The 21,651-nt window shown below is 45.2% G+C and overlaps 1 protein-coding gene across 1 annotated transcript in view; it reads right to left on the bottom strand.

The window, feature by feature from the left end:
- Positions 1-21,651, bottom strand: part of LOC309564351 (uncharacterized protein) — a gene marked incomplete at its 5' end in the record, with an annotated part of 73,600 nt that overhangs the window by 32,525 nt on the left and 19,424 nt on the right. Inside the window, 3 exons of the mRNA XM_082268977.1 lie at positions 9,668-11,230; positions 13,274-13,382; positions 16,079-16,176. Coding sequence (XP_082125103.1) covers positions 9,668-11,230; positions 13,274-13,382; positions 16,079-16,176 — 1,770 coding nt within the window. The remainder of the gene's footprint in view (positions 1-9,667; positions 11,231-13,273; positions 13,383-16,078; positions 16,177-21,651) is intronic.

The following is a 21,651-nucleotide window of genomic DNA, read 5'->3' as shown; positions in this document are numbered from 1 at the left end:
GGTGCCTCGAGAGTGTCCATAATTTTAGAGGGTGCCTTGAGATTGTCCATCATTTTAGAGGGTGCCTTGAGATTGTCCATCATTTTAGAGGGTGCCTTGAGATTGTCCATCATTTTAGAGGGTGCCTTGAGAGTGTCCATAATTTTAGAGGGTGCCTTGAGATTGTCCATAATTTTAGAGGGTGCCTCGAGAGTGTCCATAATTTTGAAGGGTGCTTTGAGATTGTCCATAATTTTATTGGATGCCTCAAGAGTTTCCATAATTTTATTGGATGCCTCAAGAGTGTCCATAATTTTAGAGGGTGCCTTGAGATTGTCCATAATTTTACAGGGTGCCTCGAGTGTCCATAATTTCGGAGGGGGCCTCAAGATTGTCCAAAATTTTAGAGGATGTCTCGAGAGTGTCAATATTTTTAGAGGGTGCCTCGAGGGTGTCCATATTTTTAGAGGGTGCCTTGAATTGTCCATATTTTAGAGGATGTCTCAGGATTGTCCATACCATAATTTTAGAGGGTGCCTCAAGAGTGTCCATCATTTTAGAGGGTGCCTTGAGATTGTCCATCATTTTAGAGGGTGCCTTGAGAGTGTCCATAATTTTAGAGGGTGCCTCGAGAGTGTCCATAATTTTGAAGGGTGCTTTGAGATTGTCCATAATTTTATTGGATGCCTCAAGAGTTTCCATAATTTTAGAGGATGTCTCGAGAGTGTCCATAATTTTAGAGGGTGCTTTGAGATTGTCCATAATGTTAAAGGTGCCTCGACTGAAAAAAGGTTGAGGAACACTGGCCTATACTACCCACCTAAAATTTTCTTTGTTGTTGTCCCCCAGAGTGACGGCAGTTTGCTGTGGAAAACGGCAGCACACCAGCAGCCTTCTACTTGGGTGCGGAGAAGGAAAGGGGCAGGCAGTCGCAAGAAAAACCTGACGTTTTCGTTTGTGGAAAATATGGCGCTCATTCATGCGGTGGTGCCTTTCTGGCCCGATCTGTACGGAGAACGGGCGCCCTACCACACTTTTGTCGAAAAGGCAGCCATGTGGGAACAAGTGGCAGCAGCTGTCAACAGTATTTCACGCCAAATCAGGACAGCTCAGCATTGTCGCAAACGGGTGTCGGTCATCAAAAGGTAATTATCGTTCACTTTTATTGTGTTTTATTGTTGTTGGTTCTTCCTGGTATAATTTAGCAACGCAGCGTTGGACCTTGGGCATCTTTTTTTTTGTGCTATCCAAAAATGATGTATCTTGTGGCACAGATTGCACATAAAATTTCAATAAAATACATTTGCGCATTTGGTTGGACAAAATGTGGAAAATGTCAAGGGGTATGAATACTTTTTCAAGGCATTGTAATGCCAGCAATGTATTACAATGCAAGAAAAGACACAGGCACATGGCCCTCGCAGGGGCAGAGCCCAAATCTAAAAGTATAAAAATAGAAAATTATAAAGTTCATGGCTCGAGCACACATTGTAAAGGAAGCAAAAAATGATCATACCCTTCAGGAGGGTAACCTCAGGACTTTTAAATAAAGTAGCGACGCAGAAACTTCCTGACACCAAGAGAAACATGGTGACAGGGGAGGGACCTCAAGCAGATTGACAGCCTCAGCTCTGTTCCTATGTGCTGTGTAAAGGGAGGTGTGTTTCTTTCCTCCAGTCAGCTATCAGAGCTCTCCTTACTGATGTAACTTTAGCTTTCTGCCCCCTGCTTTTCAGAGCTCGGAGATCTTGTGTAAGTTCTGCACTTTGAATGGATGTAGGAGAAAGACAACTGCAGATAAACAGGTACATCTTATGCGGGAGGATGTGTTCCATCTCTGTGTATCACCTGAGGCCAGTAACTTCACTGGGTATTTGTATTTCAGTCGTGAAAGCGATAACATCAAGCTCATTTGTCCAGTATAAAGCAATTGCTGGGCATGTCCAGAATATATACAATAAATGTCCCGTCGGGTGTGTGCATCTCCAACAGGCTGAGGAGACATCCTGGTTCATTCTGTGGGGCCTATGTGGAGTGAGATAGGTCCGGTAAAGAATTTTAGGATTGCACTTAATTTATTAGTTCTACAATGCAGAGGTACAGCATATGGCCAAAAGTTTTTAGACACCTGGCATCACACCTATCAAATGGCCGAAAGCAGGTGGACCTTTGGGATGACTTTGAACACCGATCATAAGCCAGGTCTTCTCGTCCACCATCAGCCCTCACAAATGCTCTTTTGGCTGAATGGGCACAAGTTCCCAAAGACAAGCTTCAACATCCTGTGGAAAGCCTTCCCAGAAGAGCAGAGGATGTTATAGTTAAAAGGTTGGGGGGGTTCACCTTCATATTACCCTTTGACTGGCAAGGCAAGAGAATGTCACCAGCACACCATGGATCTCCTCTAACTGATTTCTGTGTTAAAATAAGGCCCTATCTAAATCGATACTTCAGCCCCGTGCCTTCTCTGCTTCTGTTCATTTCCTGCATGGGGTCCTACTTAAGGTGTCCACGTCACTGCCTGAGTGGCGTAGACACTTCCTATTGGAAGACTGGTGGGAGGGTCCTCTTTCTCTCTCTCGAGAAGAGGACTGACATCATCACAGGGGAGTGGCAGAGAACTGGTGGTCTAGAGCAGTGGTCCTCAACTCCGGTCCTCAGGGCCCACTAACAGGCCAGATTTTAAGTATTACCTTGGGGAGATGCAGACTAGAATACTGCAATCACTGAGCAGCAAATGATATCACCTGAGATGTATTTCAGTAATCTTGCAAACCTGGCCTGTTAGTGGGCCCTCCAACATGAATTTTACATACCTTATGCACACAATGCTCTGGCTCTCTGCCCCCCCCCCCTCCTCCGGATCACACTGCTGTCTTATACACACATTTAAGTTGGTAAAAGGTTCGTTTAAATGTTACTTTTGTATAGAGGACAGCAAGGGAGAAGGGGACTGTAATCATGGTTTTGGTTGGTTTTAATGTGCTCTCTATCTGTACGTTTCTTATAGTGTAATTTTTTATATACTGTATATACACTATACTGTATATCCATACTTGTCTGAGTTGTTCCTCATGCCACCACAACTAGTTGAAATAGTTCTTTTTTTTTACGACAGGCAAATCCGATTCAAATATATACAACATCGGGATGCCATTGAGAGGGCAGGAGGAGAAGACCCTCCAAGACCCCTGGTCCTCCTCCCATATGAGAAGGAGATGATGAGCGTCATAGGAGAGGAGCTTATTACCGGATTAGGGGGCGATTTAGACACAGATCGTCCAGGTAATTGTGTTTTCAAAGCTTTAAGGAATGCAGTTTTGCAAGTTTAGAGTACGATCTTTGCTGAGCTCTGTATATTTTTCTCTTCTTCACCCCATCTCTCTCCCTTCTCTACCCCATTTCTCTCCCTTCTCTATCCCATCTCTCTCCCTTCTCTACCCCATCCCCTCTCCCTTCTCTACCCCATCCCCTCTCCCTTCTCTACCCCATCCCCTCTCCCTTCTCTACCCCATCTCTCTCCCTTCTCTACCCCATCTCTCTCCCTTCTCTACCCCATTTCTCTCCCTTCTCTACCCCATCCCCTCTCCCTTCTCTAGCCCATCTCTCTCCCTTCTCTACCCCATCCCCTCTCCCTTCTCTACCCCATCCCCTCTCCCTTCTCTACCCCATCTCTCTCCCTTCTCTACCCCATCCCCTCTCCCTTCTCTACCACATTTCTCTCTCTTCTCTACCCCATTTCTCTCCCTTCTCTACCCCATCTTTCTTCCTTCTCTACCCCATCTTTCTTCCTTCTCTACCCCATTTATCTCCCTTCTCTACCCCATCCCCTCTCCCTTCTCTACCCCATCCCCTCTCCCTTCTCTACCCCATCTCTCTCCCTTCTCTACCCCATCTCTCTCCCTTCTCTACCCCATTTCTCTCCCTTCTCTACCCCATCCCCTCTCCCTTCTCTAGCCCATCTCTCTCCCTTCTCTACCCCATCCCCTCTCCCTTCTCTACCCCATCCCCTCTCCCTTCTCTACCCCATCTCTCTCCCTTCTCTACCCCATCCCCTCTCCCTTCTCTACCACATTTCTCTCTCTTCTCTACCCCATTTCTCTCCCTTCTCTACCCCATCTTTCTTCCTTCTCTACCCCATTTATCTCCCTTCTCTACCCCATCCCCTCTCCCTTCTCTACCCCATCTCTCTCCCTTCTCTACCCCATCTCTCTCCCTTCTCTACCCCATTTCTCTCCCTTCTCTATCCCTTCTCTACCCCATCTCTCTCCCTTCTCTACCCCATCTCTCTCCCTTCTCTACCCCATCCCCTCTCCCTTCTCTACCCCATCCCCTCTCCCTTCTCTACCCCATCTCTCTCCCTTCTCTACCCCATCCCCTCTCCCTTCTCTACCACATTTCTCTCTCTTCTCTATCCCATTTCTCTCCATTCTTTACCCCATCTTTCTTCCTTCTCTACCCCATTTATCTCCCTTCTCTATCTCATGTCCCTCCCTTATCTACCACATCTCTTGCTCTTCCCTGCCTCATCCCCTCTCCCTTCTTTACCCCATCTCCCTTCTCTACTCCATCCCCCTCCCTTCTCTACCCAATCCCCCTCACTTCTCTGCGTTATACCTTCCCTTCTCTATCTCATCTCTACTCGATATCTCTAATTTCTCTACTCCATCTCTCTCCCTTCTCTTCTTCATCTCTCTCCCTTTTCTATCCCATCTCTCTTTTGTTCCTGCCCATATACACCCCTTTTTTGGAAACTGTATTTCCTGATGGAAATGGTCTTTCAGCAGGATAATGAACCCTGTCACACTGCAAACATAGTTTTAAGAATGGTTTGAGGTTTGGTAAGGTTTTGACTTTCCCCTAAAAATACACAGAAGTCCTTTATTCTTGATAAGGGTCTGATATGGATGTCAGGGGCAATCCCATGCCAAAAAAAAGAAAAAAAAATAGTTTTCCTTTTTCTTTTTTCTTTTTTTTTTTTAACATGTGGATACATGTCATGTATTAAAGAAACACATGGCACTGCAGTATAAGCATTTGTTATATATGTATTTAATATATAATATCAATAGTAGAAATTGATCATTGAATGTAAGGTACAAGATTTACAGAGGTTTATAGGTTTTCACGGAGATCAGCTTTTAGAAAATCTCTCTCTAATTGAAATGCCATACAGAGCCATCTGAAGGAAGGGAGGTGGAAGGGAGTCACTACTCTTACTCATTTACATGTATTTGTAATATCAGCTTTAACTATTGACTTCCGTAAACAATAGGATTGTTTTCAGCTAGGGGGAAAGAGGTCGGGCCTTAAGCACTGTGAAAGGAAAATAGAAACTATTCATGTGGAATATATATTTGAAAAGAAAGCCTAATTTTTATTTGTGAATATATTTTTTTACAGTATGCACGCTTTAACACATAATTTGGTAGACTATGCCAAGTAATATAATGTATTAACATTTTCTTTTTGTTTTTTTTAAGTTCAACATCTGATAGATGAAAGGGGAGTAGCAGACACCTTTTCATCCACCACACAGTCTGGTGATGTCCTAAATCCTGGTAGGTCCACAAATGTTGCATTCATTGTATGGAGAATATAACAGGAGGAGGAGCTGCAACACACAAAACGGGATGGGAGCACCTAAAACTTCCAAGTGGGCAGAAACAGAACCAGGAATTATGGCAAGGACATTTCACATCTAAAGCTGGGTACACACTTTAAAGTGGTTGTAAACCCTTACACATACCCAGGAAAGTGACTGGCCTCATGTGATACATAAGTTGTACCTCTTTATCTGCAGTCTTCTCTTGTCTACATCCATTCAAAGTTCTGTCTGAGCAGTCAAAAAACAGGGAGCGTAGAACTGGCTGATTTTTAGCCCATGTGTAGCGGGCTTCAGACATATAAGAAGCCAGAGGCTGCATCAGCCCACTAGGCTCCATCTACAGTATTACTAAAATATAACTTTTAAAGACCGACCCTTTAAAGCGGAGTTCCAGCCACAAAATCGTTTTTTGTTTTTTTTAATATCCCCCAAACAGTGACCCTTAGACCTCTATACATCCGCTAATCCTGTTTCATACATTGTAATAATATGTTTGCAAGCATGAAATCTTACTTTATAAAAATTCTTGTGAGCGCCGCCATCTTTGTCCTTGATCGCCGAGTCTGTTGTGGAGAAATGCCTGCCCTGCTTCCTGGTTGTAGTGGGCGGAGGCCGGTGAATCCAGCGCGAAATTTAGCGCATGCCCAGTACTATGTACTGTGCTCCGCCTAACATTGCGTCATTTCCTGTTTGGAAATCACGCGATGAGAGGAGCGGACGGCCGCCTTAGTCACCGCCCATTGCATCCTGGGAGCCACGAGTAAGAGCTCCCAGGACGCATTGCGGGACAGGAAGTGACGGCGCGGGCCGCGGAAGGAGGAAGTGGATGGTAAGGTGAGTATATTATCCTCTCTAAAAAGGTAAGTAAACAAATAAAAATGCCGGGAATATCCAATTTGGGCTCAGGAAAGGATAAGGAAGCAGATGCCATAATATCGGAAGGCATGATTTTGGGGCTGGAACTTCGCTTTAAGGGGAACCTCTTAAAAGCTGTAGTCTGTTGTTGCTGACCCCATTCTTAAAATGCTTGTTGCCTTGGCCAATTCAAGATGTTTGATAAAACAAAATGATTGCCCCAAACTCTTCCTAACTCTCAAAAGAGGGTTTTCCCCAAGGAAGATTATATATAAAAATATATCTCAAATGATAAATCTCTAGTAACTCTGGTTATCTAGTACACGGATATATAAGATGTTAGTTAAATATGTTAATGTTCATAGGTAAATTTGGCTTTTTTTATTTTTTATTTAGGCCATGAGGAGACCGTTCTGGATTTTGCTCCGGTCCAGACTCCTGGAGAGGCTTCATCCTCCAGCCCATCCGGGGAGGGTTTGATGGACCTGAGCCAGGCTTCATCAAGTTTAGAGCCTCAGAATATGACACCACCGATCCCAGAGCTAGCCTCACAACCAATTCCAGTGTTTTCTCCCAACTATGGCAGGGAGGATGCCTCCATATTTTCCCCTGCTCCCCCAACTCAGACCCTGCCTCAGCAGCTGGAAGGGGAAGACCTCCATCAGTGCTGCATAGAAACTCAACCTCAGCTTATTCAGGAACACCGTCGGGCACGACGCACCCTCAACCTCTTGTACAGGGAGCAGAGGCGCCACCATCTCGCCACTGAGCGGGAAAATCGTCGCCATCACCTTCATGTAGAGCAGGAGTCAATCCGTCACCATGCCCGTATGGAAGAGGAAGCAGCTGGGCTGACCTGCGCTGTCCGTCATCTGGTTGCCATGTTTGGAGGGGAGAGCTCACAGGAACCCAGCCAACTCCAGGTCTTTGCTCAGTTATTGCGTGCCCCCAAGACTGCTAGGGCAACGGGAAATAGGGGAAGGCCTAGCAGGGGAGGCACAAGTGCAGGAGGGTCTACTTCCAAAGGCCAGCAAGTGGAATAGATTTGCCTTTGTGAATTTGTCAAATTTCCCATGAACTGCTTATTTACTTTTGTCTTGTTTTTGTATATAGAACTTTAATTATTATTTTTACACTAAAAAAAAAAAAAATTGGGTAAAGGTTTTTACCCCAAAACAAAATTCCATTAAAAATGTGTTTACAGCCTAAAGTTGTAGCGATGTCTACTTTTACAAACATAACGTGATGATTGCATCAACATTAGCAATGCGGTAAAGTGTTCGGCTCTTTCGGGATGTACAAGCAGCACTTGAATTTGTGTATACAGTGTTTGTCTGCTACTGAATTTTTCTCCTTGCTCATGCTGGTCGATATGTTGAAAGTGTCTTAGAAACAACTCAAAAAGTGATTTGAAATCAACTCAAAACATAACCACTTTCTGCCCTTTAACAGGGTCTGTACACTGGGGGGGGGGGGCAGGGGAAGGAACATCCAATCACGTGACCACAGTGCTGTCATGATTGGGAGTCGGTCCTGCCAGCTCCCAATCATTAGCACGGACCAACAGCTGTCTTTGCCAGCTTGGTCTCTGTGCTGGAAGTTTGCTCTCGGCATAGAAAACTCTGCCGCCCATTGACGCATGTGTGCAACTTGTGGATGTTAAAGCCCATCCTCTTTACCACCACACAAATTCGTTATGTGGGCAGTGGGAGGTTAAAATATAAATATTGTTTTTTCAACCTGCATTGAAATCTGAGGCTCATGTACAAAAGTGTATTTATTTTTTATTGCTATGTCCGTTTGGGAGATTTTCTTATACTTCCTGTTCTGCCCGACACCTGTAAAATAGACAGGAAGCTGTCACTGGTTCCTCCTGACTTCCACCCATGTCAGTAGAGGCCTAGCCAATCTCCAGACCTTAATTCTATAGACAATTTATGAAGGGAGCTGAAACCTCGAGTTTCCAAGCGAAAGCCAAGAAACCTTAAGGATTAAGAAATGAACTGTAAAGAAGAGTGGACCAAAATCCCTCCTGAGATGTGTGCAAACCTGGTAATCAACTACAAGAAACGTCTTACCTCTGCGCTTGCCAACAAGGGTTTCTCCACCAAGTACTAAGTCATGTTTTGCTTGGGGATCACAAACTTATTTTATTTACTGAACTGCAACTTAATTTATAGCATTTGTTTTATGTGTTTTTTCTGGATCTTTGCTTGATATTCTGTCTCTATCATGTAAAATACACCTATGATAAAAATTATAGACCCTTCATGTCTTTGTAAGTAGGCAAACTTACAAAATCTGCAGGGAATCAAATAATTTTTTTTCCCCAACTGTAGGCAGGCTTGCGAAAGAGGCATTACCGCCTCGAAATGTGTAGCCACACCCCTTCATACCCCTGACGTCATCATAGGGATTCCCACGCTGTCAGATTGCTGACAGTTCGGCTCCTATGACTCCATTCCATACCAGCCGGTTCTGTGTCTATTGCTTGGATGCATCTCTGTGCTGCCTGTGATCATAGATAAAGGCTTTGTTTTTACACGATATGCACTAATTTACTCGACTACATGTTGAATTTAGAAGTGTTCTCTTGTGTTTCTCAAAACTTCTGGAAGTGCCAGTCTCCCGAGTCCCCCACAACTCACACTGGTTCCTTGGAAGCGCCCTCTTGTGTTGCTCTTCTATATTACAGATAGTCCTTTTATCTGATGAAGAGCTGCACTAAGGAATGTGTGGCCAGTGTTGGAGATACAACAACTTTCAGCTTAGATTAACTGCAGTTCATAAATAGGACACTAGATGTCGCTAATGCTCAGTGATATGCTATGCATTTCTATGATGTGTTGTAATATCCTGTACACTGTACTGAACTTGTTGGTTATCTCTTCCTGTCTGTTGTTCTTATTACAATGAGGTGACATCTTTGCTTTCTGTGTTATGTTCCAATAAAGAAGCCAGTTCCTGTTTACTCCACAATGTCTGATCTGAATGGACTCCGCTGCACCCAGTGATCACACTCTGCAACAGCCAGCTACTAATTGCACTATAACAGAATGCAGTCGCTTTCAGAAGTTCTGCCTACATTTGGGTACTAACCAGAATGTTAGCATTTCCTGTAGCTGGAACAGTACTATGATTTTTGCCCAATGTGGATCAGCTGGTGTGAGATGAGAGTTCTTCTGTGGATAAAACTCTCCACCCATTCTGAACACTAGTAAGGACGGACACGTTTGTGGACTTTTTCATGCCTAACCAGATCAATTTTCTGGGTAAACCGTCTCCCGCACTCAGCACATGAATATGGCTGAACGCCAGTGTGGACTCTCTCGTGCCTAATCAGATTTGATCTTTGTGTAAACCCTTTTCCGCACTCCGAACAGGAATACGGGCGATCACCGGTGTGAATATTCTGATGTATGGCAAGATATGATCTATCAGTAAAACACTTCCCGCACACTGAGCACAAATAGGGTTTAACTCCGGTATGAGCTGCCTGATGGGAAATGAGATACCGCCTCTCGGTAAAACATTTCCCGCAATCAGTACATGTGTACGGCAGGATGCCTGTGTGACCTCGCTCGTGTTTATTCAGGGATGATTTATCGGTAAAGTTTCTCCCACACTCGGCACACGAATACGGGCTTTCGCCGGTGTGAACTCTCACATGTTTGACAAGATACGATTTGTCAGTAAAACATTTGCCACATTCCAAACATGAATACGGCTTCAACCCTGTGTGAGCTGACTGGTGAGAAAGAAGATATCGTTTCTCAGAAAAACATTTCCCGCATTCAGTACAGGAAAATGGCTTCTCTCCCGTGTGGCATCTTTGGTGCCTAATGAGATGGTTCTTCTGAAAAAAACATTTCCCACACTCGGGGCATGAAAATGGTTTGTCCCCCGAGTGAGTCCTCTGGTGTAATATAAGATTTCCTCTCTGAGTATATGACTTTCCACATTCCAGACAAGAAAAAGGCTTTTCAGACATGTGAGTCTTCTCGTGATGGATAACGTGTGATCTATCTGCAAAACATTTCCCGCATTCCAAGCAGGAATATGGCTTCTCTCCCGTGTGCACCCGCTGATGTGTGATCAGGGCTGTTTTCCGTAAGAAACATTTTCCGCATTCAGAACACGAAAACAGCTTAACTCCAGTGTGAGTTCTCTGGTGCACGAGTACAGCTGACTTTTGCTTAAAGCATTTCCCACATTCAGGGCATGAAAAGGGCTTCTCTCCCGTGTGAGTTCTCCCGTGTAAAATAAGATGTGCAGACAAAGAAAAGCACTTCCCGCATTGCAAACACTGATATGGCTTCTCCCCCGTGTGAACTCTTTTGTGTGTGATAAGTGAAGACTTTTGTGTAAAACATTTCCCACATTTGGAACATGAATATGGCTTCTCCCCGGTGTGAATCCTCTGGTGTTTAATAAGAACCCTCTTAGAGGAAAAATGCTTCCCACACTCACAACAGGAATATGGCTTCTCTGCTGTGTGGGTTCCCTGATGTGTGGCGAGGCCTGTTAACTCAGCAACACCTTTCCCACACTCAGAATTAAAGAACTTTTCAGCCCCTCTAAAAGCTGTTACGGATGGCGGTTGATCAAGAAGACTCTCTCCCTGAGTGGAGGGATCAGATGATGGATCTGTCCTATACGCTATTAGACAGAGATTTGGGGTAATATGGTTTTCTTCTGAAGAATCAGATGTGATGTTCTTATCTTCTATTACACCATCTGGAGAGATCTTGGTACATTTCTTTGTGTTCCAACATCTGTATTGTTCATCTGCATGAAATAAAAAGTCAATGGAAATAAGAATGTTTAACCCCCTGGTCTAAATATACAGGATAATTTCTCAAGTTTAGCCCCGATTTACACTGCTGCGCCTTATCATGCAACTTGCGACACAAAGTCATCTTGCAAGTCAAAACACATTCATATCAATGGGTACCCTTTTAACCACTTAAAGTGGAAGTAAACCCTTCAATTTGACAGTTTAAAAAAACAGTTAAATTCCCGGTATGTGCCGTGAATGTAACTATCCAATGGCTGGTGTCATAACTGATCACATGTGCAGCACCATGGCATTTGAAGGTCAAACAGAGGCCAAGATGGCAGCTTCCTTGGCTGAAAATGATAGGAGGGTTTACTTCCACTTTAAGGACCAGGCCTATTTCTGACACTTGTTGTTTACAAGTTAAAATCAGTATTTTTTTGCTAGAAAATTACTTAGAATCCCCAAACATTATAAATATTTTTTTAGCAGAGACCGTAGAGAATAAAATGGAGATCATTGCAATACCTTGTCACACCGTATTTGCGCAGCGGTCTTACAAATGCATTTTTTTTTTTTTTAAAAATACACTTTTTGGATTTAAAAAAAAAAGAACAAACAGTAAAGTTAACCCAATTTTTTTTTTATAATGTGAAAGATAATGTTACAAAAAAATTGATACTGAACTTGTCAGGCTTCAAAATTGCTCACGCTCGTGGAATAGCGACAAACATTGCTACTTAAAAATCTCCATAGACGATGCTTTAAAAAATTTTACAGGTTACCAGTTTAGAGTTACAGAGGAAGTCTAGGGCTCAAATTACTGCTCGCGCTCTAACGATTGTGGTGATACCTCACATCTGTGGTCTGAACACTGTTTACATATGTGGGCGCGACTTGCGTATGCATTCACTTCTCTGCACGCAAGCTCTGAGGAACGGGGCAATTTAAATTGTTTTTCCTTATTTATTTTACCTTCTTTTTTTATTTTTACACTGTCTCTTTAAAAAAAAATGTTTTGATCACTTTTATTGCTATTACAAGGAATGTAAACATCACTTGTAATAGAAATAATCAGGACAGGTCCTCATTAATGTGAGATCTGGGGTCAAAAACCCATCAGATCTCACATCTATGTTAAAAAGCAAAAAAAAAAAAAAGTAATTTTTTTAAGTACAAAAAAAAACAATTGCCCTCTCTGGTGGTGGGCGGAAGGGACATATGACGTTGCTCCAGTCCTCCAAGGCCATATAGTAGAGTGGGGGCCATCTTGCCCTCTCTCAACTTCCTGCTTGGGACCCGGAAGGAGCGGATCATTTTTCCTGCTATCGACGGCTCTGGTAAGCAGGAAAAATGACCAGGAAGCGGCGAGAGGAGGGGTGGGCACCTCTCCTGCCACCCAAACAAGTGATCCCATGGCGAATCCGCCGCTGAGACCACTTTTATGTGAAGGAGGACCACCGACCACTTACAGAAATACCGTGTTTATGGCAGCTGTTAAATCACAAAAGTTGCAAGCAAGTCGCATGACTTTGGGGGTCGCAGCAGTGTGAACCGAGCCTTAGGAGCTGCTGAAGGCATTAAAGTGCTTCTAAAGCTTTAAGGCTTTTTGCTTTAATGCATTCTATGGTATAAAACCTTGTGTTGCAGAAGATCCCCCCAGCACCCCTTATTCCCCCAGCACACCTGAGTCCGGCCTTGATCCAGCGCTGTGTACAAGAGCAGTGGCTCCCCACAGATCTTTTTCCCTACTTACTGAGAGCAGATTAATAGCAGCAGGAGCCATTGGCTCCTGCTCCTGTCAATACAATCCTATGATGTGTCAATAGATGTAGACAGGGTGGCTCAGGAGCGAGCCCGTACGAGTGCCCTCATAGAAAGTGGCTTTGCGAGCCAAGAGCACTGGCAGGGATCCTGAGAAGAGGAGAATCAGGGCTGCTCTGTGCAAAACAATTGTACAGACAGGTTTCTTGTTTTAAATTTAAAAAATTAAGCTTTAATATCATTTTAATGTTCATATTCATGTTACAGTATATGTTTTATTTATTACTCACCTGTTCTGATCTCTGGAGGAATTTCCTCCTCACATGGCTCTTTACCCCTCACATATGGCTCCTCTCTTTCCACTTTCACTTCAACTTTAACTCTGATCTCATTATCATCCTAAAAAAAAAAAAATAATATTAAATTATATTTAATAATAACTGAGACTAAATAGAATATCTGCCATATCTGCCATCGCAATAAGCGTATTTTGGTTTGCGCAAAAGACATTGCGTCTACTAACTACGGGAAAGATTTATGTCATTTTTATTGTTTTTTTTTTTTAACTAGTAATGGTGGCGATCTGCGATTTTTAGCGGCACTGCGACATTGCGGCGGACAGATCGGACCCCTAACTTACATTTTTGACACTTTTGGGGGTACCAGTGACATTACTACAGTAATCAGTGCTATATATATGCACTGTTACTGTAATAATGCCATTGGGAGGGAAGGGGTTAACTCAGGGGCGATCAAAGGGTTAAATGTGTACCTAGGGGAGTGATTCTAACTGTATGGGGGTTGAGCTTGTGAAATGACCATAGAGACCTGTGTTCCTATATAGAAGGATCACAGGCGCTCTGTGATCATTCCAGAGAGAAGAATGGTCAGCTGTGTTTGCCGTTCTCTCTCAGCGGGGAGCGATCGCGGGTGTCAGGCAGCAATTGGAGCCGCCTGCCCCGTGCATCGGAGTCCCCGCTGCCGAGTGGGGGCGGGAGAGCGCCGGCGGTAGCGCGCTCGCCCCCTAGCTGCAGGCGCGCGACCGACGAGTACCGACGTATACCTACAGCGGTTCGCGCAGGAGTGCCAGCCTGCCGCAGTATTTCTGCAGCGGGTGGTCCGAAAGCGGTGAAAGGGGTTGTAAAGTCAGAAGGTTTTTTTATCTTAATGCATTCTATGCATTCAGATGAAAAGCCTTCTGTGCGCAGCAACCCCCCTCAGCCTCCCTAATACTTACTTGAGCCCATCTCGATCCAGCGATGTTGCAGGAGTGCCTTGGCTGCTCCTCATTGGCCAGAGTGAGAAGCGTGGCGCCATTGGCTCCCGCTGCTGTCAGTCTTATTTAGTGACCCAACAGAGAGAGAGGGGGCGAGGGCGGGCCAAGGCTCCATGTCTAAATGGACACAGGGAGCTGTGGCTCGGCTGGGGTGCCCCCATAGAAAACTGCTTGCTGTGAGGGCACTGAACAGGAGGGAGGAGCCAAGAGCAGCAAAGAGGGACCTGAGAAGAGGAGGATCTGGGCTGCCCTTTGCAAAACCAACTGCCCAGGGGAGGTTATTAGAACATGTTTATTATTTTTAAAGAAAAAAAAAAAAAACAGACTTTACAATCACTTTAAAGCAGAACTTCACCCAAAAGGTGAAAAGAATTTGCTGGATTCTGGGACAGGTGTTTATTAACCACTTTACCACCGGAGGATTTTGCTGTCTTACGTCCAGGCCACTTTTTGCGATTCGGCACTGTGCAACTTTAACTGACAATTGCGCGGTCATGCAACGCCATACCCAAACGAAATTGACGTCCTTTTTTTCCCACAAACAGAGCTTTCTTTTGGTGGTATTTGATCACCTGTGCGAATTTTTAATTTTTGCGCTATAAACAAAAAAGAGCGTAAATTTTGAAAAAATAATATTTTTCACATTTTTAAAAAGAAATTCCTCCCAAAAAAAATGTAAAAATATAAATTTTTTATCATTTTAGGCCAATTTCTTTTCTGCTACATATTTTTGGTAAAAAAAAAAATCGCAATAAGCGTATTTTGATTGGTTTGCGCAAAAGTTATTGCGTTTACTAACTAAGGGAAAGATTTCTGTCATTTTTTTTTTTTTTTTTTAACGAGTAATGGCGGCGATCTGCGATTTTTTTTTGCGGGACTGCGACATTGCGGCGGACAGATCGGACCCTTGACTGACATTTTTGACACTTTTGGGGGTACCAGTGACATTACTACAGTAATCAGTGCTATATATATGCACTGTTACTGTAAAAATGACACTGGCAGGGAAGGGGTTAATTTTTATTGGAGAGGGAGGGGTTAATGTATGCCTGGTGCTTACTGACGTGTGTGGGGGAGGTGACTGAGTGACACAGGGACAGATCGCAGGTTCAGCTATGCTGAACACTACAATCTGACCCTGCCTGTCACTTAGGAGATCCGCCCGCTCTGTTTACACAAGTGGGCGGATCTCCACACTCGATTCCCCGACGATCGGGGAAGAGCGGCGGTGATCACCGCCACTCCTCCCCTGGCCCGACTCCCGCTGTGACTGAATACAGCGGGAGCGAGCCTCCGGCGGCGTGCGAGCACCGCCCACAAGGGGAGGAGTCCAGAGACGTAGGTCTACGTCGCTGTACAGGAACGAGCCACTGTGCCGCAGTAGAGGCACAGTGACTGGTCGTAAAGTGGTTAATAGCAGCAGGAGCCATTGGCACAGAGGGCAATGTCTGGCGTTGTAGGTCTACGTCCTCAGACGTTATCGAGCCACTTTGCCGCAGTAGCAGTGGGCAAGTGGTTAAAGTCAGCAGCTACAGTATTTGTAGTTGCCGACTTTTACATTTTTTTTTTACAAAGTGAAGATCCTCTTTAGGTCTGCATGTGTCTCCCTTGGATATATCAGTCTATTAGAAGTGGAAAAAAAATCGCAACAAAGAGAATGATAATATATTGCCGCCGTGTTCGAAAATAATGGCTCACCAGCCATGAATTCAAAACCCACCAGAAATAAATGACATTTGGCGCTTAGTTAGAATCCGAGCCACCATTTCTTGTTTTTACAAATTCTCCTTTCTGTATCATTTCAAGAACTTCAATCTACCTGATCCTCCTGAGGGATCTTCTGATGTTCCTGTGTGGAGTCCCGGGAATACAGAGGACGGGGACATCTCTCTGGGGGATTTCTGTTACTGGATCCATCTGTAGGAAACACACAGAGTGTCAAACACTACTGTATATACCAGTGATGGCAAAACTTGGCACCCCAGAGGTTTTGGAACTACATTTCCCATGATGCTCCCCTACACTGCAGAGTGCATGGGCATCATGGGAAATATAGTTCCAAAACATCTGGCGTGCCATGGTTAGCCATCACTGGTATATGGCCACAAGTATGTGTACACCCCTACAAATGATTGAGTGTCATGTGAAGGATCCTGTTAATGCTACACCAGCAAAACCAGGCCTTTTTGTTCTCAGAAAATAGGTACAGGAACTCAACCACGACCCCCCAAAACCCTCCCCCCCCCCGCCTCCAAACACACAAACCGCATCAAATAGTGGGTGTGGCCAAATTTCACTAACAGTGGGAGGGTCTCAAAGGGGTATTACCAGGAGTGAATTATGTACAGAATGCAGAGTTTGGGAGAGGTTACACACAGAGTGCAGAGTTCGGGGGTGCGCAGCATACAGAGTGCAGCGTTCATATACACTACACAGAGTTCAGGGGTGCGCTGCATACAGAGTGCGGAGTTTGGTAGAGGTTACACACAGAGTGCAGAGTTCGGGGGTGTGCTGCATACAGAGTGCAGCGTTCATATACGCTACACAGAGTTCCGGGGTACGCTGCATACAGAGTGCAGAGTTTGGAAGAGGTTACACACAGAGTGCAGAGTTCGGGGGTGCGCTGCATACAGATTGCGGAGTTTGGTAGAGGTTACACACAGAGTGCAGAGTTCAGGGGTGTGCTGCATACAGAGTGCAGCGTTCATATACGCTACACAGAGTGCAGAGTTCAGGGGTGCGCTGCATACAGAGTTCGGAGTTTGGTAGAGGTTACACACAGAGTGCAGAGTTCGGGGGTGCGCTGCATACAGATTGCGGAGTTTGGTAGAGGTTACACACAGAGTGCAGAGTTCAGGGGTGTGCTGCATACAGAGTGCAGCGTTCATATACGCTACACAGAGTGCAGAGTTCAGGGGTGCGCTGCATACAGAGTTCGGAGTTTGGTAGAGGTTACACACAGAGTGCAGAGTTCGGGGGTGCGCTTCATACAAAGTGCAGCGTTCATATACGCTACGCAGAGGTCAGGGGAAGAATTCCCTTAATTTGCAGTGATTTCCTCTCATTTCCTGTTTGCCTATGGGACAGGGAAACCTCCGCAATGGGATACAGAGGAGGAAAAAAAAAAAAAAATCTGACAGGGGTTATAACCCTTCCTTTCTCTATCCACAATGAAAACGAAAAAGTTTTGCCTATAGTTCAACCTTAAGGTTGGCCATGGACTAATTCAACCAGTTCAACAGGGAGCGGTCCGAATGAAATATCCTGATGAGGGATTCCCGTGGTCCGAATAAAATATCCTGATGGGGGATTCGCGCAGTCCGAATATAATATCCTGATGGGGGATTCCCGCAGTCCTAATAAAAAATATCTTGATGGGGGATTCCCACGGTCCGAATAAAATATCCTGATGGGGCATTCCCGCAGTCCGAATAAAATATCCTGATGGGGGATTCCCGCGGTCCGAATAAAATATCCTGATGTGGGATTCCGGCGGTCCGAATAAAATATCCTGATGAGGGATTCCAGCGGTCCGAATAAAATATCCTGATGGGGGATTCGCGTGGTCCGAATAAAATATCCTGATGGGGGATTCGCGCGGTCCGAATAAAATATCCTGATGGGGCATTCCCGCAGTCCGAATAAAATATCCTGATGGGGATTCCCACGGTCCGAATAAAATATCCTGATGGGGGATTCCCGCAGTCCTAATAAAAAATATCTTGATGGGGGATTCCCACGGTCCGAATAAAATATCCTGATGGGGCATTCCCGCAGTCCGAATAAAATATCCTGATGGGGGATTCCCGCGGTCCGAATAAAATATCCTGATGTGGGATTCCGGCGGTCCGAATAAAATATCCTGATGGGGGATTCCCGCGGTCCGAATAAAATATCCTGATGGGGGATTACTGCAGTCCGAATAAAATATCTTGATGGGGGATTCCCACGGTCCGAAAAAAATATCCTGATGGGGATTCCCACGGTCCGAATAAAATATCCTGATGGGGCATTCCCGCAGTCCGAATAAAATATCCTGATGGGGGATTCCCCCGGTCCGAATTAAATATCCTGATGAGGGATTCCCACGGTCCGAATAAAATATCCTGATGGGGGATTTGCGTGGTCCGAATAAAATATCCTGATGGGGGATTCCCGCAGTCCTAATAAAAAATATCCTGATGGGGGATTCCCACTGTCCAAATAAAATATCCTGATGGGGCATTCCTGCAGTCCGAATAAAATATCCTGATGGGGATTCCCACGGTCCGAATAAAATATCCTGATGGGGGATTCCCGCAGTCCTAATAAAAAAATATCTTGATGGGGGATTCCCACGGTCCGAATAAAATATCCTGATGGGGCATTCCCGCAGTCCGAATAAAATATCCTGATGGGAGATTCCCACGGTCCAAATAAAATATCCTGATGGGGCATTCCCGCAGTCCGAAAAAAATATCCTGATGGGGATTCCCACGGTCCGAATAAAATATCCTGATGGGGGATTCCCGCAGTCCTAATAAAAAATATCTTGATGGGGGATTCCCACGGTCCGAATAAAATATCCTGATGGGGCATTCCCGCAGTCCGAAAAAAATATCCTGATGTGGGATTCCGGCGGTCCGAATAAAATATCCTGATGGGGGATTCCCGCGGTCCGAATAAAATATCCTGATGGGGGATTACTGCAGTCCGAATAAAATATCTTGATGGGGGATTCCCACGGTCCGAAAAAAATATCCTGATGGGGATTCCCACGGTCCGAATAAAATATCCTGATGGGGCATTCCCGCAGTCCGAATAAAATATCCTGATGGGGGATTCCCCCGGTTCGAATTAAATATCCTGATGAGGGATTCCCGCGTTTCGAATAAAATATCCTGATGGGGGATTTGCGTGATCCGAATAAAATATCCTGATGGGGGATTCGCGCGGTCCGAATAAAATATCCTGATGGGGGATTCGCGCGGTCCGAATAAAATATCCTGATGGGGGATTCGCGCGGTCCGAATAAAATATCCTGATGGGGGGATTCCCGCGGTCCGAATAAAATATCCTGATGGGAGATATTTCCGCGGTCCCTATAAAATATCCTATAGGGGGATTCCCGCGGTCCAAATAAAATATTCTGATGGGGGATTCCCGCGGTCTGAATAAAATCTCCTGATGGGGATTCCCGCGGTCCAAATAAAATATCCTGATGAGGGATTCCCGCGGTCCCTATGAATACCCTGATGGGGATTCCCACAGTCAAAATAAAAATATCCTGATGGGGGAATCCCGCGTTCCGAATAAAATATCCTGATGGGGATTCCCGCGGTCCGAATAAAATATCCTGATGGGGGATTCCCGCGGTCCCTATAAATACCCTGATGGGGATTCCCACGGTCCAAATAAAATATTCTGATGGGGGATTCCCGCGGTCCGAATAAAATATCCTGATGGGAGATATTCCCGCGGTCCCTATAAAATATCCTAAAGGGGGATTCCCGCGGTCCAAATAAAATATTCTGATGGGGGATTCCCGCGGTCTGAATAAAACATCCTGATGGGGGATTCCCGCGGTCCGAATAAAATATCCTGATGGGGGATTCCCGCGGGCTGAATAAAATATCCTGATGGGGGATTCTCACGATCCGAATAAAATATCCTGATGGGGGATTCCCGCGGTCCGAATAAAATATCCTGATGGGGGATTCCCGCGGTCCCTACAAAATATTCTCATGGGGGATTCCCGCGGTCCCAATAAAATATCCTGATGGGGGATTCCCGCGGTTCCTCTAAAATATTCTGATGGGGGATTCCCGCAGTCCCAATAAAATATCCTGATGGGGGATTCCCGCGGTCCCTATAAAATATCCTGATGGGAGATTCCCACGGTCCCTATAAAATATTCTGATGGGCGATTCCCGCGGTCTGAATAAAATATCCCAATGAGGGATTCCCGTGGTCCCTATGAATACCCTGATGGGGATTCCCACTGTCAAAATAAAAATATCCTGATGGGGGAATCCCGCGTTCCGAATAAAATATCCTGATGGGGATTCCAACGGTCCGAATAAAATATCCTGATGGGGGATTCCCGCGGTCCCTATAAATACCCTGATGGGGATTCCCACGGTCCAAATAAAATATTCTGATGGGGGATTCCCGCGGTCCGAATAAAATATCCTGATGGGGGATTCCCGCGGTCCGAATTAAATATCCTGATGGGGGATTCCCGCGGTTCGAATAAAATATCCTGATGGGGGATTCACACGGTCCCTATAAAAAATCCTGATGGGAGATTCCCGCGGTCCCTATAAAATATCCTGATGGGGGATTCCCGCGGTCCAAATAAAATATTCTGATGGGGGATTCCCGCGGTCCGAATAAAATATCCTGATGGGGATTCCCGCGGTCCGAATAAAATATCCTGATGGGGGATTCCCGCGGTCCCTATAAATACCCTGATGGGGATTCCCACTGTCAAAATAAAATATCCTGATGGGGGAATCCCGCGTTCTGAATAAAATATCCTGATGGGGATTCCCGCGGTCCGAATAAAATATCCTGATGGGGGATTCCCGCGGTCCCTATAAATACCCTGATGGGGATTCCCACGGTCCAAATAAAATATTCTGATGGGGGATTCCCGCGGTCCGAATAAAATATCCTGATGGGAGAAATTCCCGCGGTCCCTATAAAATATCCTGATGGGGGATTCCCGCGATCCAAATGAAATATTCTAATGGGGGATTCCCGCGGTCTGAATAAAATATCCTGATGGGGGATTCCCCCAGTCCGAATAAAATATCCTGATGGGGGATTCCCTCAGTCCGAATAAAATATCCTGATGGGGGATTCCCGCGGTCCCTATAAATATCCTGATGGGGATTCCCGCGGTCCGAATAAAATATTCTGATGGAGGATTCCCGCGGTCCGAATAAAATATCCTGATGGGGGATTCCCGCGGTCCCTATAAATACCCTGATGGGGATTCCCACTGTCAAAATAAAATATCCTGATGGGGGATTCCCGCGGTCCAAATAAAATATTCTGATGGGGGATTCCCGCGGTCCGAATAAAATATCCTGATGGGGATTCCCGCGGTCCGAATAAAATATCCTGATGGGGGATTCCCGCGGTCCCTATAAATACCCTGATGGGGATTCCCACTGTCAAAATAAAATATCCTGATGGGGGAATCCCGCGGTCCGAATAAAATATCCTGATGGGGATTCCCACGGTCCAAATAAAATATCCTGATGGGGGATTCCCGCGGTCCCTATAAATACCCTGATGGGGATTCCCACGGTCCAAATAAAATATTCTGATGGGGGATTCCCGCGGTCCGAATAAAATATCCTGATGGGAGAAATTCCCACGGTCCCTATAAAATATCCTGATGGG

Source organism: Pelophylax lessonae (genome assembly GCF_965119305.1).
Source record: "Pelophylax lessonae genome assembly, chromosome: 9".
NCBI lineage: Eukaryota > Metazoa > Chordata > Amphibia > Anura > Ranidae > Pelophylax > Pelophylax lessonae.
The sequence above is the reverse complement of the archived record's forward strand: the minus strand, read 5'-3'. Positions and strand labels throughout refer to the sequence as shown.